Source organism: Vanacampus margaritifer, chromosome 7 (genome assembly GCF_051991255.1).
Source record: "Vanacampus margaritifer isolate UIUO_Vmar chromosome 7, RoL_Vmar_1.0, whole genome shotgun sequence".
Lineage (NCBI taxonomy): Eukaryota > Metazoa > Chordata > Actinopteri > Syngnathiformes > Syngnathidae > Vanacampus > Vanacampus margaritifer.
The window spans coordinates 19551229-19564690 of record NC_135438.1 but is presented as its reverse complement, the minus strand read 5'-3'; the positions used below and the strand labels follow the sequence as shown (position 1 = coordinate 19564690).

General features: G+C 39.1%; 1 protein-coding gene across 2 annotated transcripts; it reads right to left on the bottom strand.

Annotated features, from left to right (window-relative positions):
- Positions 1–3906: 3906 nt before the first annotated feature.
- LOC144055035 (afadin- and alpha-actinin-binding protein) lies at positions 3907–12860 on the bottom strand. Of its 2 annotated transcripts, none has more exons than XM_077570629.1 (13): positions 12591–12860; positions 12423–12524; positions 10776–10864; positions 10638–10706; positions 10418–10538; positions 10263–10341; positions 10059–10179; positions 7316–7469; positions 7124–7227; positions 6885–7046; positions 6707–6815; positions 6246–6402; positions 3907–4068 (listed from the first exon to the last, which is right to left on the bottom strand). In XM_077570629.1, exons 2-13 carry the CDS (start codon positions 12472–12474, stop codon positions 3975–3977), a joined length of 1311 nt encoding a protein of 436 aa, XP_077426755.1. In that variant the 5' UTR covers positions 12475–12524; positions 12591–12860; the 3' UTR covers positions 3907–3974. The 2 variants fall into 2 exon arrangements, with proteins under 2 accessions (XP_077426755.1, XP_077426754.1); XM_077570628.1 differs by having other exon boundaries at positions 12423–12516.
- Positions 12861–13462: the final 602 nt, after the last annotated feature.

Sequence of the window (13462 nt, the reverse complement as noted above, 5' to 3'; positions counted from 1 at the left end):
AAAGTTATAATTTGGGTGCTGATCACAAACACTTTTTTTCCTCCCCAAACGGAGAGGAACTTTTGAAGTTTTTCGAGGTCGCATGCACTGAAAATATACTTTAAGAACATTATTTGAACATCACAACACTTAGTAAGAAACGAGTTGACCGCGTCTTGAAATCACAAAGCAGTTTGCAAGCAGGGGCAGTCTGTCAGGTAAAAAAGCAGAATATACACATGCGAGTTCAACACATTTCACAATCATTGGAGCATTTCGTAGTCAGCCGACCTTCAGCGGCGCATGGACTTGTTGTAAAGGGATCTGTAGAAGCCGTCGAGCTTGGGACAGAAGCGCTTGGGCGCCACAAAGTGGGCACACGTACCGGCGCAGGTACAGACAAAGTACCTCGCCAGCTCCATTTCTCAGCCAGTGAGAACGGTACACCACTTCACCCTCCCCGTTGTGCTGACAAAAAACGCATGTCATCCCTTTGCGAGATGGCAGGTCGGGTCTATGCCGACGTGCAGTCTCCAAGCGATGCAGCGGACAGTTTGACCCTCTTCCCAATCGGCCTGGACTGACAGATGAGAACGAAGAACCAGTCCCCAGTTGCAGTCAAATGGCTGTCGCTTGGGCAATCCCGTATTTGGAACTTGAGCCTCAACTGTTGGAACATTGGCCTCAGGCTCGCTTTCGGTTCTTTTTGCGAATGGTGGGCCTCCGTTGTGTTCCGAGAGTGGGACTTTCGAGGCCGCTCGGCGAGACTGGACGGCGGTTTTCCACTCCAGGATTGCCCGGATGGCATCCGACAGACCCATATAATCTTTCCACGGCTGGAAACAGTTAGTGTAGTCCTTGATGGCAAGCTCGCCAACCACACCAGAACTTTCGGCGTTTTTAGGCTAATGCTCCCTTATCACTCGCAGTTATGGAAGCCCATAAAGAGTTGTCTCGACCCCCACGCCCCACTGTCGGAGGCCCGTTTTCGCCAGTGGGGGAAAAAACGTTTTTGTTTTCATCAATCTGCCCATTTCAGCCAGTGGATTTATTTTATTTTATTTATTTTTTATGTTGAAGACTTCCATCAAAATCAGACCTCCATGCGGCACGTGCAAGCCCTCCATCGGCGAGCACTCAACGAAAATCTAAAAGTTAATTCTATTGAAGTATTGTATAAGTGTACTTGACATTAAAATGATGTGATTTGTGGCGTTATATACCTAATGCGATAATAATCCATCACGTTGAAGGTAGGGTTGCACTTGCATGCACTCAACGGGTGACCAACGGTCTCTTCAGATTCCATCTGTGTCTAAAAGTATTACATACATTTTTACATTTATTGATCCCTCATTTGACATTCTAATTATGTTGGTATGCCATGATGCTCATTTTTGTTGTACAAATGGCCTGAAACTTGAAACCGCGTGTGGCTTGAATCCGATGGAGGGCTTGCAAAAAAAAAAAAAAAAACTTTTTTTTTGTTTTTACACACAAGTGGCTAAAAAAAATAGCTGACGTTGCGGTGTCTGGCGCTGGCCTTTGACTACTTAATTGAGGACACGCGCGTGCAGTACGTGTGACTTCACTTAAAAATAAACACGACACATGTTGCCCTTTGCCAAACTTTTCCCCCCTTATTAAATACAGCTTTATGTTTAAAGTATGGTAACCTTATGTATGAGCCCTGCGCTGGCTGAAATTTTAAATAATCCATACACAAAATTCAGAAACATACACAAGTATAATTTCCAAATAGCAGCCAGTGTCACCTGACCAAATTGGGGCATCAAGCAATTAGGAGGCCCCGCCCTCTCTCCCCATCACATACTAGAATAGAATGAAATTCATCTTTAAGCGGTTTTCAGGTCAACATCCAAGACACTCTCCCTCACAATTCTAAAGATATTTATTTTTTAAATTGATACTTAATAAAAGCATTGCTACTTGGTGCCATTTAGAAAATATATTGCTATTGATATTACTGCCTCGTTTTGCCTTTTAAGCAAGAAGTGGGTCCAATCTGTCAACCAGTACAGACTTGATCCACCAGGACCCTCATTGCATTTGCAGAGGATCAAGGTCAGGGTCACTGGCCTGTAGTCATGAAGATCCTTGGGTCGTGCTTTTTTGGGATGATTGTTGATTCCTTCCATTGTCTGGAGACAGTACCAGAGTCCAGGACATGTTGGAACAACCTGGTCAGTGGTCACCACACCGCTGAGTTGGGTGGAACACCCTTTGAGCCTCTAAGCCTGTCTGGTCCTGCCGCTTTGCTGGATTTCACTCGTCGCAAGATGTTGGTTACCAGCTGTTTGTTGATGTTCTCTGGTGTCCAAGTAACTGGTTGGCTCGTGTTGTTAAAGTGTGTGAAGAAGATGTTCAATTGCTCTACAAGGGAGGCAGGGTCTAAACAGGTGGATGTTTCCGGTTTGGCAGACCTTCCCATCATGTTGTTCAGGTCCTGCCATGCCTCCCTTGCCCTCCCCAAAGTCAGTTTGCTCTCCACTAGGTCTTTGTATTTTGTTCTGTCTTGTTTACTACTAAATGACTTGTTTAATACTAAAGGGCAATACCAGGTTTTAATGACACATTCTGAGTGTTTCCATAGGGCATACCTACCGGAAGCTTGAGGCTTTGTGGGTGTAGTGATGTCAAAGTAGCCCGCTACTTATACATATAGCTCGCTACATACTTTGAAAATATTGCACAATATTTACCCAACAAACATGTTTCACATTTTGTAAATATTGATGACAAATCTTGTTTTTCTAATGTTGTACTGGAAAGTGTAACACATTTATTTTTTTGATTGCCCTATTAGTGCTGTTATTTGGAAGGATATTGAAAAATATTTTGCGTATGAATCAAAACAAGATTATATTGGATGGTAAAATCATTACACTTGAATCTAAGAACAAAAAAATGGTCAACTTTGGTTCATTTGTATGTTTTATTGTGAAAATGTTATATCCATAAATTTCTGAACTTGAAATCTTTATTCAAATTATTTTTGATTGAAATAGACAATTATTTTAAGTTTCTTAAATTTGGAACAAAGAAATGTCATTTAATAATTAATATCCATGCAGATTTATCAATAAAAAAAAATACCTCTGAGCTTCCTGATAGCGCCCCTCCTCCCCCCGTTTATAATTAAAATTTGTATTTTATTTCTATGATCTATGTAAATTGGATTGACTGGTATTTGTATGTATTGTTCTTTTATGTTCAATAAATGTTTTTTAAAAGAAAAGAAGCTCGCTACATACTTATGTATGCACTTAAAGTAAAAACTTCAACTTTGATATTAATATTGTTTGCTTTTAGGACCGCTCAAACAGTTACAGTATTCTTAAAAAAAACTAAACATTTGCAATTATAAGATTTCCCAAAAATGTAAACTATGTGCTATGCATGCACATGCTCCGAGACAACACATCACAATAGCCACAAAAGCTTATTGCTAGGGATGATCCCCCCAGTAATCATTTTTGAAATCATTTTACATGTAATGTTAGAAGTGAATTAATTGGTTCAGTTTTTTCCCCCTTTTTGTTTCCTTTTCATTTTAGCGTTTTGTTCCAAACTGTAAATGGATGCGCAAGATGTGTCCATTTATTTTGGTCCTGTTGTTGGTGCTTTTGACACTTCTGTTGGTATCACTAACTGCAAGCACATTGGAAACAGAGGAGGGTGAATATGAAGGAGACAAAATCATGTCAATGATTTGACGTCAGTTTCTTATTTCTTAAACCATATTTTTCTATAGTGCTGAAATACCATGTGTTCTCTAATCAATAAAACTTATTCACTAGTGTATACATTTACATATTTCTCATTTTACCGTAGTACTTACTATGTCGGTTTTGATGTAAGATATGTTTAGCCAGGTTTTCCCCAAATAGAGTTTTGACAAACAAATAAAATACTTAACTTTTATTAATTTTAGGAACATGCATGTTTTAATATAGCCTTGGAATTCAATTGCCTCAAAATGAGCAATCCGAAGGTGCAGCTGTGTTTGCGTACATCCCGTCTGTCCCACCGTCCCAGCTCGCGGAGCAATTTTCTTCCCCTTTGGCTCTGGAAACAGCAAACGGAAGTACATTGTACAAACATGCAACTTCACGATTACACAATTTTGTTGTGTAAGCGTATAGATGAACACGTTTTTATTATTATTTCAACATATTGTTCAGAGCATTTTCTGTGCGACTTTAATTCAAAAACTTATTTTCCTTGATCATCAACTACATCCAAATACCTCAACTTGGATCCAAATGTTTGAACTTGATTTGGAGACAGGTAAAAAGCAGTCTATGCCAAGCCTAACTGTAGACAATGCAAAAATAAAAAAATATATGTATAGTCCCACTGACAGCGGTGACATAACCCAAACAAATTTGTCATAAGCCATAATTACTCAATATTTGTATGAAAACTATTCTAGGCCATAAATATAAAAGATAAGAGTATAAAACAGCCCAATAATAAACAGAAAATAAGGCGGGAACTGAGTGTACCTTCTTGTGGCGCGTGATGACGTATTATACCACTGTGCAAACTAGTTCATTGCACGCTGTTTGTAACCTTGAAACGACATACAGTGCTGCTCAAAGGTTTATGAACCTTTTAAGCAACTTGGATTTTCCAATAGTTTCAACCCGATTTTGTAGTTCAATCTGAACCATTACATTTTATATGAAATAACAGGTGTAGGTTTAGCATTTGGATGCTTGTTCTTGAAAAAAAAAAAAAAAAAATCGATTGTGTAGTCAAAACTAAATTAAAAAGAGTTTTTGGTCAATTCATGTAGGTGCAAAAGTAGGTGAACCCTGAGCTGCATTACTTAAAACAAGCAGTCAAGTAGGACAAATTGGTAGCTAAACTAACCACTGAAATGGACCAATGAAATGAGAGAAAATAAATTTTGCATCACTGACTGAATCAGAGACAAAACCACGTCACTTTAGTCTTACCCGGGTGACCCCATACAAGTCAGTCATGCTGAGAGGAAGAGAAATAGTCAGGAAGTGGGTAGTGACAGCACATCTGTCTGGGGAAAGCTATAAAGTCATCTATTTTTTTTTACCATAATTCCACTGTGAAGCAGATCATCTGCAACTAGAGAACACTGAAAATTACTACAATCCAAAGTGGATGACCCTCTAAAATATCAGCAAGACAAATGATAATTCAGGTGAAAGCCAACCTGTGCATCACATCGAGGGATTTGCAGACCTCTTTTGCTGCATCTGGGACACGTACATGCTTCAACAATCAGAAGAAAGGTCAACAAGGCTTTCATGGAAGGCTTGCTAGGTAGAAGCCTCTGCTCACAAAAAAAAAGATCAAAGCTGCCCATCTCAACTTTGCCAGCGAGTGCCTGGACAACACTAAAGCTTTTTGGAAGACCCTTCTGTGGACAGATGAGTCCAAAATTTTACTTTTTGGTCACAACTAAAACAGTCGTGTTTGGTGAAAAGTCAACACTGCAAACCAGCAAAAGAACCTTCTCCCTATAGTGAAGCAGGGTGGTGAGAAAGTTAAGTTCTGGCCTGGCTTTTCATCCTCGGGACCTGGACAACTCCACATAATCCAGGGAATCATGAATTCAGAGGAATATTGTGAAATCCTGGATCATAACCTGAAGCCGTTCTTTGTGAAGTTACAGCCTGGTAGAAGATGGATCATGCAACATGACAATAATCCAAAGCATTCCAGCAATGCAACCAAGGAATGGCTAAAGAACAACCTGATTCATGTTATGGCAAAATCCTGACTTCAATTCTTTCAAGATACTGTGGGCGGGACCTGAAGCGGGCAGTTTATGCTAGACGCCCATCCAACCTCAATTAGCTGCATTTTGCAAGAAAGAGAGGCAAAAATGTCCCCAAAGTAGATGTGACTGACAAGTGACTAAAGAAAGTGTTTGGATTAAGTTATTGCAAAACGAGGTGCAATGTCCGATTAAGTGAGAGGTTGACATACTTTTACACCCATGAAATCTGAGTTTTTCTTAAATCAACAACTTTTGCTCAATAATGAATAACAATATTATCATTCTTTTTGTTCAGATCTATTTCAATGTCAGCATTGACTAAACATTTAACAAGGTTATTTTAATATTTTATACAAAAACAAACTTTTGAGCAGCACTGTATGTTTGCAACGTTGTAAACCGTGGACCCCCTGTAATCTTTTACTACCTGTCCACGACCCACTTCGAGCATTTGGACTTACACATGTACTTGACTGACCTGTGGTTGGACAAACTGAGGGCAGCATAGAGCTCGGGAGTACTGGGCGTTACAACTCTGACTCTTCCCTGATGGCACCCTGAAACAATCACGGGGCTGGATTCGGTGGAAGATGGAGAAATGGGAACAGAGCCAGGTATGCTGGCAGGCCCCAAGCCTGAGAAATCCAGAGTCAGAAACGGCAGATTTTAATTTTACCCACACTTTAACACAAGCATCAAATAAGAATGGGGTGCATAGTTTAGGACTAGTCAAGACATGCTGTTACTATCACATTCTGAATAAGAGGCAGCTTTAAAATACTGTAGTGCTTTAAAAGATGACTTTTTACAAATAGGGCCCCAGGTTCGAAACTCTGCAACAAGACAGCCCAGTGAAATGGAATCTTTGTTTATAGCTTCATTGACAGTGAAAGAGTAAAAAAAAAAAAAAAAACTTATGCCACACAGATTTCTACTTACTAAGGTGGGTGTAATCCATGTTGTTTTTTCCTCTTTTACTACACAAAGGAGAATCCTGTAAATACTGCTGCTTCATGAGAGAGCCCTTCAGATTCTCAAAGTCACGACGCTGTTGACACAAAAATGTTCATTTCCAGACAAATACACAGTTTTTTAGATAGAATTTGAATGTTCTCACCTCGCGACTTAAACGTATGGCGGCATCAGTGAAGGATTGTCTCTCCTTCTCGAAAGTCCGTCTCTGATGTGTGAAGTCAGCCCAGTGCACTTGGAGACGCTCCCACTCTTCCAAAAAGTAAGAATTAGTCAGCTCAGATGGGATTGGTGATAGGAGGCTGTCCTGAAAAAGATGACCATTAAAAGTCAAAACCAGTTTGGATGTGTGTCATTAAGAGCCTACGTCAATGAGAATAACACCTGCAACATTTGTTGTTGTAATTTGACAATTTGTTGACTCTCTTTCAGTTCCATTTCAAGCTGAGCCAAGAGTTTGTCATGGTCTGTGCCATCGCCTGTGTGGCCTGCACACAAACGGAAAGGTGGCAACAAGAAAAGGTAAAGTTGTGCAAATACGCAACACAACAATTAGGTCACGTTCAATGTTTTTACCCTCATGTCCAAGGTCAACCAGCCTTCGCTGCACGCATTTCCAACTCTGAACCACACCTCCTGTCACATGGTCACCAAGTGCTGCCTCAGCTTGAGTCAACCGTTTGTCTCCATTTGGGGATCCGCCCTCAACGTCCTCCGGGTTTGACAACGTCTTAAAAGAAAATGGACAGAATTACAATAGCATGTAATCATTTTAAGTCCCTAAAAACAGACCTAAAAATAAAATGAATCCACAAAGGTCTTTCCATTTGCAGTGTTTTGGCAGTCACATATAAACTATAAATACTTGTGAAATCAACTGGTGCTTTCAAATTATTGCTTCGTGCAGTACTCCCAATTTGGGGTTTAATTTGAGCGGGTACAAATTTTTGCTCTTCGGACCGATTATACACCAAGGTCGCGCAAGCCACGGAGTCTGTGATTGTCAAACTCGCGCTGTTGATGAACATAAATGGAAGGGCAACTGGTTGTGTTGCGTTTTTGTGTTTAACAAGAAATTCACCACAGTAAAATTAAAGGGATACTTGACTCATTTAGCTATTTTTAGCAGTAAGAAGATAATTTTGTCTATAATTTAATGTGGTAACTTCATTATTTTTCATGAACACTTGATACCTTTAAAAACTAGATTTTCCACTTGCTGTCAACTGATGCAATCACCTGTGCTTAGGACGACAAATCATGGCTCAGTTTGCAGACCAAACCCAGAAAACAGGTGAGCCGTGATTGGTCGGTACCTATTTCCACAGCACAGGTAATGTCATTTTCAGTCAATAGCAAGTGGGAAAAGGTGTTTTTAAATGTATTAATTGTACATGAAAAATATTGGCATCATCAAATTAATTCTGGACAAAATATGAACTTTTTACTGGTGAAAATTAATAAATGATATCCCTTTATAAGTAAAAAGTTTGTAACATCAATCTAGTAACCAGATACGCTAACATTTCCTAGCTTTCTTCCATTGCTTCTTTGTATTTTCGAGAAGTCTGAGTGCCCTGAGGCACTATGCTACCACTCACAGGTCAATGTTGGTACTACATCAGATTACTTGTTTGGAGACACACAAATTATGTACTGTATGTGGAGCTGGTGTGCTGTGTTAATTCATTCACTCCCAGCCTTTTTCACTGAAGCAACCCCCTTCACTCTCGGCTGTTTTACTGGATTTTGACAGATTTTGCAAGGCCCACAGAATATTGTGTTCTACTGCTATAAAATATGGAACCTACCAAAAGAAAGATTAGTGTCTCTTCTTTCATCAGGAAAAAAAAAAGTATGTTTGAATGTATCCGTTTTGCAGCAATTAGCATTATAATATAGCTAAGTTTCATCATCATTCACAAACCTGTTGAAAACATTGGGGAAAAGAGATTTTTAAAACATGGCCCTGGTTGATCTCTTATACTCTGCTGCCACCTGCTGGCCGTTTTTTGTATAACTACCTTTGCTTCAAGCGACCTATTCAGGTCAGAGACTGCATCAAAGCCTAAAAAAAATAAAAAAAATAAAAACGTACAAATACGTTTTTTGGACCATGGCAATATATAAAATTGAACGTTTTTATACGTTTTGGGACGCAAATGGGTTAAGGTGCAGCACACTAAGAGGAGTAACGCCCAATTCACACTGACCCCGGAACAGACGCGGTGCGTTTTCCGTACGGCAACCACAAGGAATAGAAAGCATTTGAGTCTGCTTGTCAATTCACACCAGCTGCACTATGTTTCGTTTCTGGTGCGGAACGGATGCGGCGCTGCGGAAGGTTTCCGCAAGCGTTTTATTTTTTCCGGACGACACATGCAGATTTTCATGAAGCTGAAGAAATTACACGAGCCGACAGGAAGTCGAGCGTCTGCATCAAGGTAGATCCAATATATTTGAAAATAATACCGTTTGCGAAATCATTTTTGGGAAGGGAAGCTAGCAAACTACATAGCATGACATGAGTCCGACATTTAAGACAAAAAACGAGCTCAGATTAAATTAAACATGACAAAATAACATTCCTAACAAACAACATAAAATTTAAAACAAAATGTACTTACCCATGGTAGAAGTCACAGAAATAATGTTCAAAAGCATATCGATGTGACAGGCAAATGTGGCTATTGTTTACAAATAGGAGTCTATATACACACGGTTGTTATCGCGTGAACACAACTCTCCAGCGTGGTTCTAGCGGGTGCAGACTTCCGAACACAGACAGCTCACGCAACGCACGCAGTGTGAATTGCAGTCCGTGCGGCGGCCGTACCGCAGTCGGTGTGAATTGGCCGTAAGAACACACCACACACACTCGCACGCACGCACATACACATTTTCACCCACCCCCAAAAAAACAAAAACAAAAAGAGAGCAATGATGATGACATGTCAAATCGGTAAAATTACCGAATGAACAATACTGAGCTCTCCAGAAAAAAAACGAAGAAAAAAAAAAACACACCAGTTGTGCATGCTCCTCGCCAAGTTGCCACCCGAGTGCACACAAAAGGTCATTTTAGCATTGCTTTGAGCCTTGTCATCTATGGTGAATTGTCAGTTTAAATTAACTTTATCACAAGCCACGTTTTCACTTCAAAAGGAACTAAAAATAATAATAATAATAATAATAATAAAACGTTTTAAGTTCAAGAAGGAACTACTACTACTACTACTACTACTACTACTACTACTAATAATAATAATAATAATAATAATAATAATAATAATAATAAAGGGATGTTCTCTTTGCCCACCCGCTCCATGTCAACTCTGACAGCATGTAGTAAGGTGGTGAGGCTGTGTCGCAGCTTCATTGCTTCCCGGAGCTCTGCTTCTCTGCGCTCCAGCATCAGATGCAGCATTGCCTCCTCTTGCCTAGCCAAAGAAATAAATAAACATACACCACATTTTACAGCGATTTCTTAGCAAACACTGCAAGCTATCAGAGTTCAGTTTACTTTGTAGTGGACTGGGATGACTTGATTGGCTTCCCACTTTTGCCCCGACCGCCTGGTAGAAGGTTCAGCAACTCCATGGCTTCGGAGAAGATGAGAAAAGAATATTTGACATACAGCCCACAAAGATGCAATTGGATTCTTTCTGATCATCTCACAGGGTCCTTTCTCCTTTCTTTCAGACATCTGACTAAGTCGCTCCCTCATCCTGTTACTTTGCTGCTCCTTGCGTCTCAGCTCCGTTTCATGCTGGTTGACCTTTAGCTGCAAACGGGTGCTCTTGCAAAAGAGGAAATAAGACATTGTTCATCACTCAGTGGGAAAATTCACCGGGTAGAAATAGAATGCTGTCCAGTGGCTCTCAAACATGCCTCTTACTTTGGCCCGCTCACACTTCAGCATGTCCTGAAGTCTGGCCACGTGCTCATCCATCTCTTTCAGTTGCTCCTAATGGAGAAGATTTTGCTGAGTGAGTTGGAAACCCTGCACCATACCCAGTAGTGCTGTTTTCCTCACCCTGAGGGATTCTGCTTGATCACATGATTCCCATGAGGGGATGCCGTGCCTGATTTTACCGAGAGTGCTGAAGTCCCTCAACGAAGAGTCTGAAGAAAAACGATGGTAACTTTCTATTACATTAATCAATCCAACTTTATTTCATACCAATGAATGCAACTCAAAGTGTTTCACATTATAAAATTAAGCAGCTACCTGCATAGTGGTGTAAAAGTATTGGTACACAAATATTTATCTGTAATTATGACATTACTACTGGTTTAACTTGGATTAATGTTTGAATTTGCATACAAATTATATCACTGCTGGAACTCCATTGCAAACTGAAGACCCACTGTTTCGCCAACAAATGCACATTTGTATGCTTATCCATGAGTCTTACTCACAGCCCTGGGGCCATTTGCAGCCCTCAAGATGATATTTTGCGGCCCCCTATTTCGCATCAAAGTTAAAGTACCACTTGATTGTCAAACCCGCCAAAGTGGGGCGAAATTTGTCCTTCGCAATTGATCCATTCCCTGAGGGAGCAGTGAGCAGCAGCAGGGGCTGTGCTCAGGAATTATTTGGTGGCACCCCCACCCCCAAAATCCGACCCTTAGGTTGGAATTGAACCCACAACTCAGGGTAAATTAAACTGACTGACGTGACAACACACAGCGTCAAACTATGCATTAACTGCTATTCTCAGTGGAGTTGAGGATCCGAATGAACCACTTCAAATTATTTTTGGAGAAATGAATAGAATGGTCAAACAAACAATCAAAAACACAAACTAAACAACCACCCACCCTTGAACTTTTTGATCATTCTCCTGAGCAATGTAACATATAAAGTACCTGTGTCGAAAATGCAAATATATATACACACACTACTGCTGTCAAAGTTAAAGTGTTAACTGATTAATTAATCACAAAATATTATCGCATTAATCATAAATTAACGCAGATTAATCGCACTATTATTTTTGACCATAGATTATCCTTTAGCGTGACAGTGGATGGCTACGTTTAAGGTAGCATAGGTTGTGTTTTAGCAATAAACATAATTACATGCATTGAAGTAAAGCATTTAATAAATGTTTGCGTATCACATTTATAATACTTGTTCATGTCAAAATATTAGGGTCATTTTTTTTCCATTTTAAATTATGCAAGTAATTAACTGATTAGAAAAAAAAGGAGGATGAGCGTGTGCCATGGATCAAAAAATGTTGAAGACGCCCTCATAACATTAAATGTCAAAAGAATGAACACATAACCAGTGCTCTTCAAATTTGGTGGGGGGGAAAAAATGTTGATAAAAAAGCAATTAATCGTGATTAATCAACATTCTAAAATGTGATTAATCTGATCTTAATCTAAAAATGTAATAGTTTGACAGCTCTAATACACACACACACACACACACACAAATAAATAAATATTTAAAAATACAACAGCAATAACAATAAAAATAATAACTTCATAACTGACCCTGTTTTTTTTGTTTTATTGTGTGTGTCTCTGTTTTATGTTTGTTTACATTGGACCAAGAGTCCAAAATTAAGTTGAATTGAATAATAATAATAATAAAATAAATAAATGCACCATTATCTATATAATTTGTTATTTGGCACTGTTGGTCCTGCATAAAAATGGCCACCTTTACCTGGAAACTCTTGCTTCTTTCCAGCTCTTGTCTGAGCAAACCTTGAAGCCATATGGGAGCCAAATTGTAGCAAGATCAATTCCACTCACCCACTCTAGAAAACTGTTCATATTAGTAACAATCATAATAGTAAACATAACTATAATAAAATTGCATCCCATGTCTTACCTTGAGCAGTGCAACTGCCTCTTGTAGGTGTAGCCACTCATGTGTTAGCACTTGTACTAATTAGCAGGTAATGACAAAAAATGTGTGAAGAGGAGCGGATACTGCATAGCTGTGATGAACATGTAGCACTAACTATTATTACTGTGACTAGTGATGGGCAGATGAAGCTTTTTGAACACTCGAAGCTTTCCACCAAATTGGTCGACAAAAAGGTTCTGCTCGTGAGCCTTCATGTGCACACAAACCCCCCTGGTGGACGAAAGCAAATCTGTAATTTGAACTACAGTACTTTGCCTAGTTTAGTTGCCATTTTTTATTTATTTATTTTTTTTACTTGTAATTTAGTAATATTTGTTTTGTGTATTATTAATTTGGGTATTGTTTTTATTATTTATTTATTCATTTACATTCATCCATGAGAGTGTTTGTGTTATAGTTGAATATGTCATATTTAACTGTTACATTTAGGTTGCACCGTTCTATTTTTGTTTGTTTGTTTTTTAACAAACCGTGACTTTAGGCTGTTTGTAAAATAGTGAAATCCAGGTCAATTCTTTGACACAGTTGCTATTTGTGATAGACAAATTAAGTTTCATGCACTTGGAAATTTTTTGAGTCCTCTCGATGGTGCTCTTGGTTCAAAGACAAAGGCTAGAGCAATTGAAGTTGATTGCATTTCCACTATCTTTAAATCAAGAGTGTCATCTAGAGGAGTCAAAAAATATCGCAAGTGCATTTTCTCTGCACGTTGGCATTGTTTGTGAAAAATAAGATGCCTTTGTTCTACCTAAACAATCGATGGATGTTATAAGTAATGACATTTTGTTAACTAGCTAATTAGACAAATGATTGCAGGCTACAATATGGTTAGA

Coding starts and splice junctions, on each gene's coding strand:
- LOC144055035 (XM_077570629.1), bottom strand. CDS start 12,474: ATGGCTTCAAGGTTTGCTCAGACAAGAGCTGGAAAGAAGCAAGAGTTT. Junction 10,865..12,422: donor AAAGAAGCAAGAGTTTCCAG/GTAAAGGTGGCC, acceptor GTTTTTCTTCAG/ACTCTTCGTTGAGGGACTTC. Junction 4,069..6,245: donor CTCAGTTTGTCCAACCACAG/GTCAGTCAAGTA, acceptor TGCTGTTTCCAG/AGCCAAAGGGGAAGAAAATT.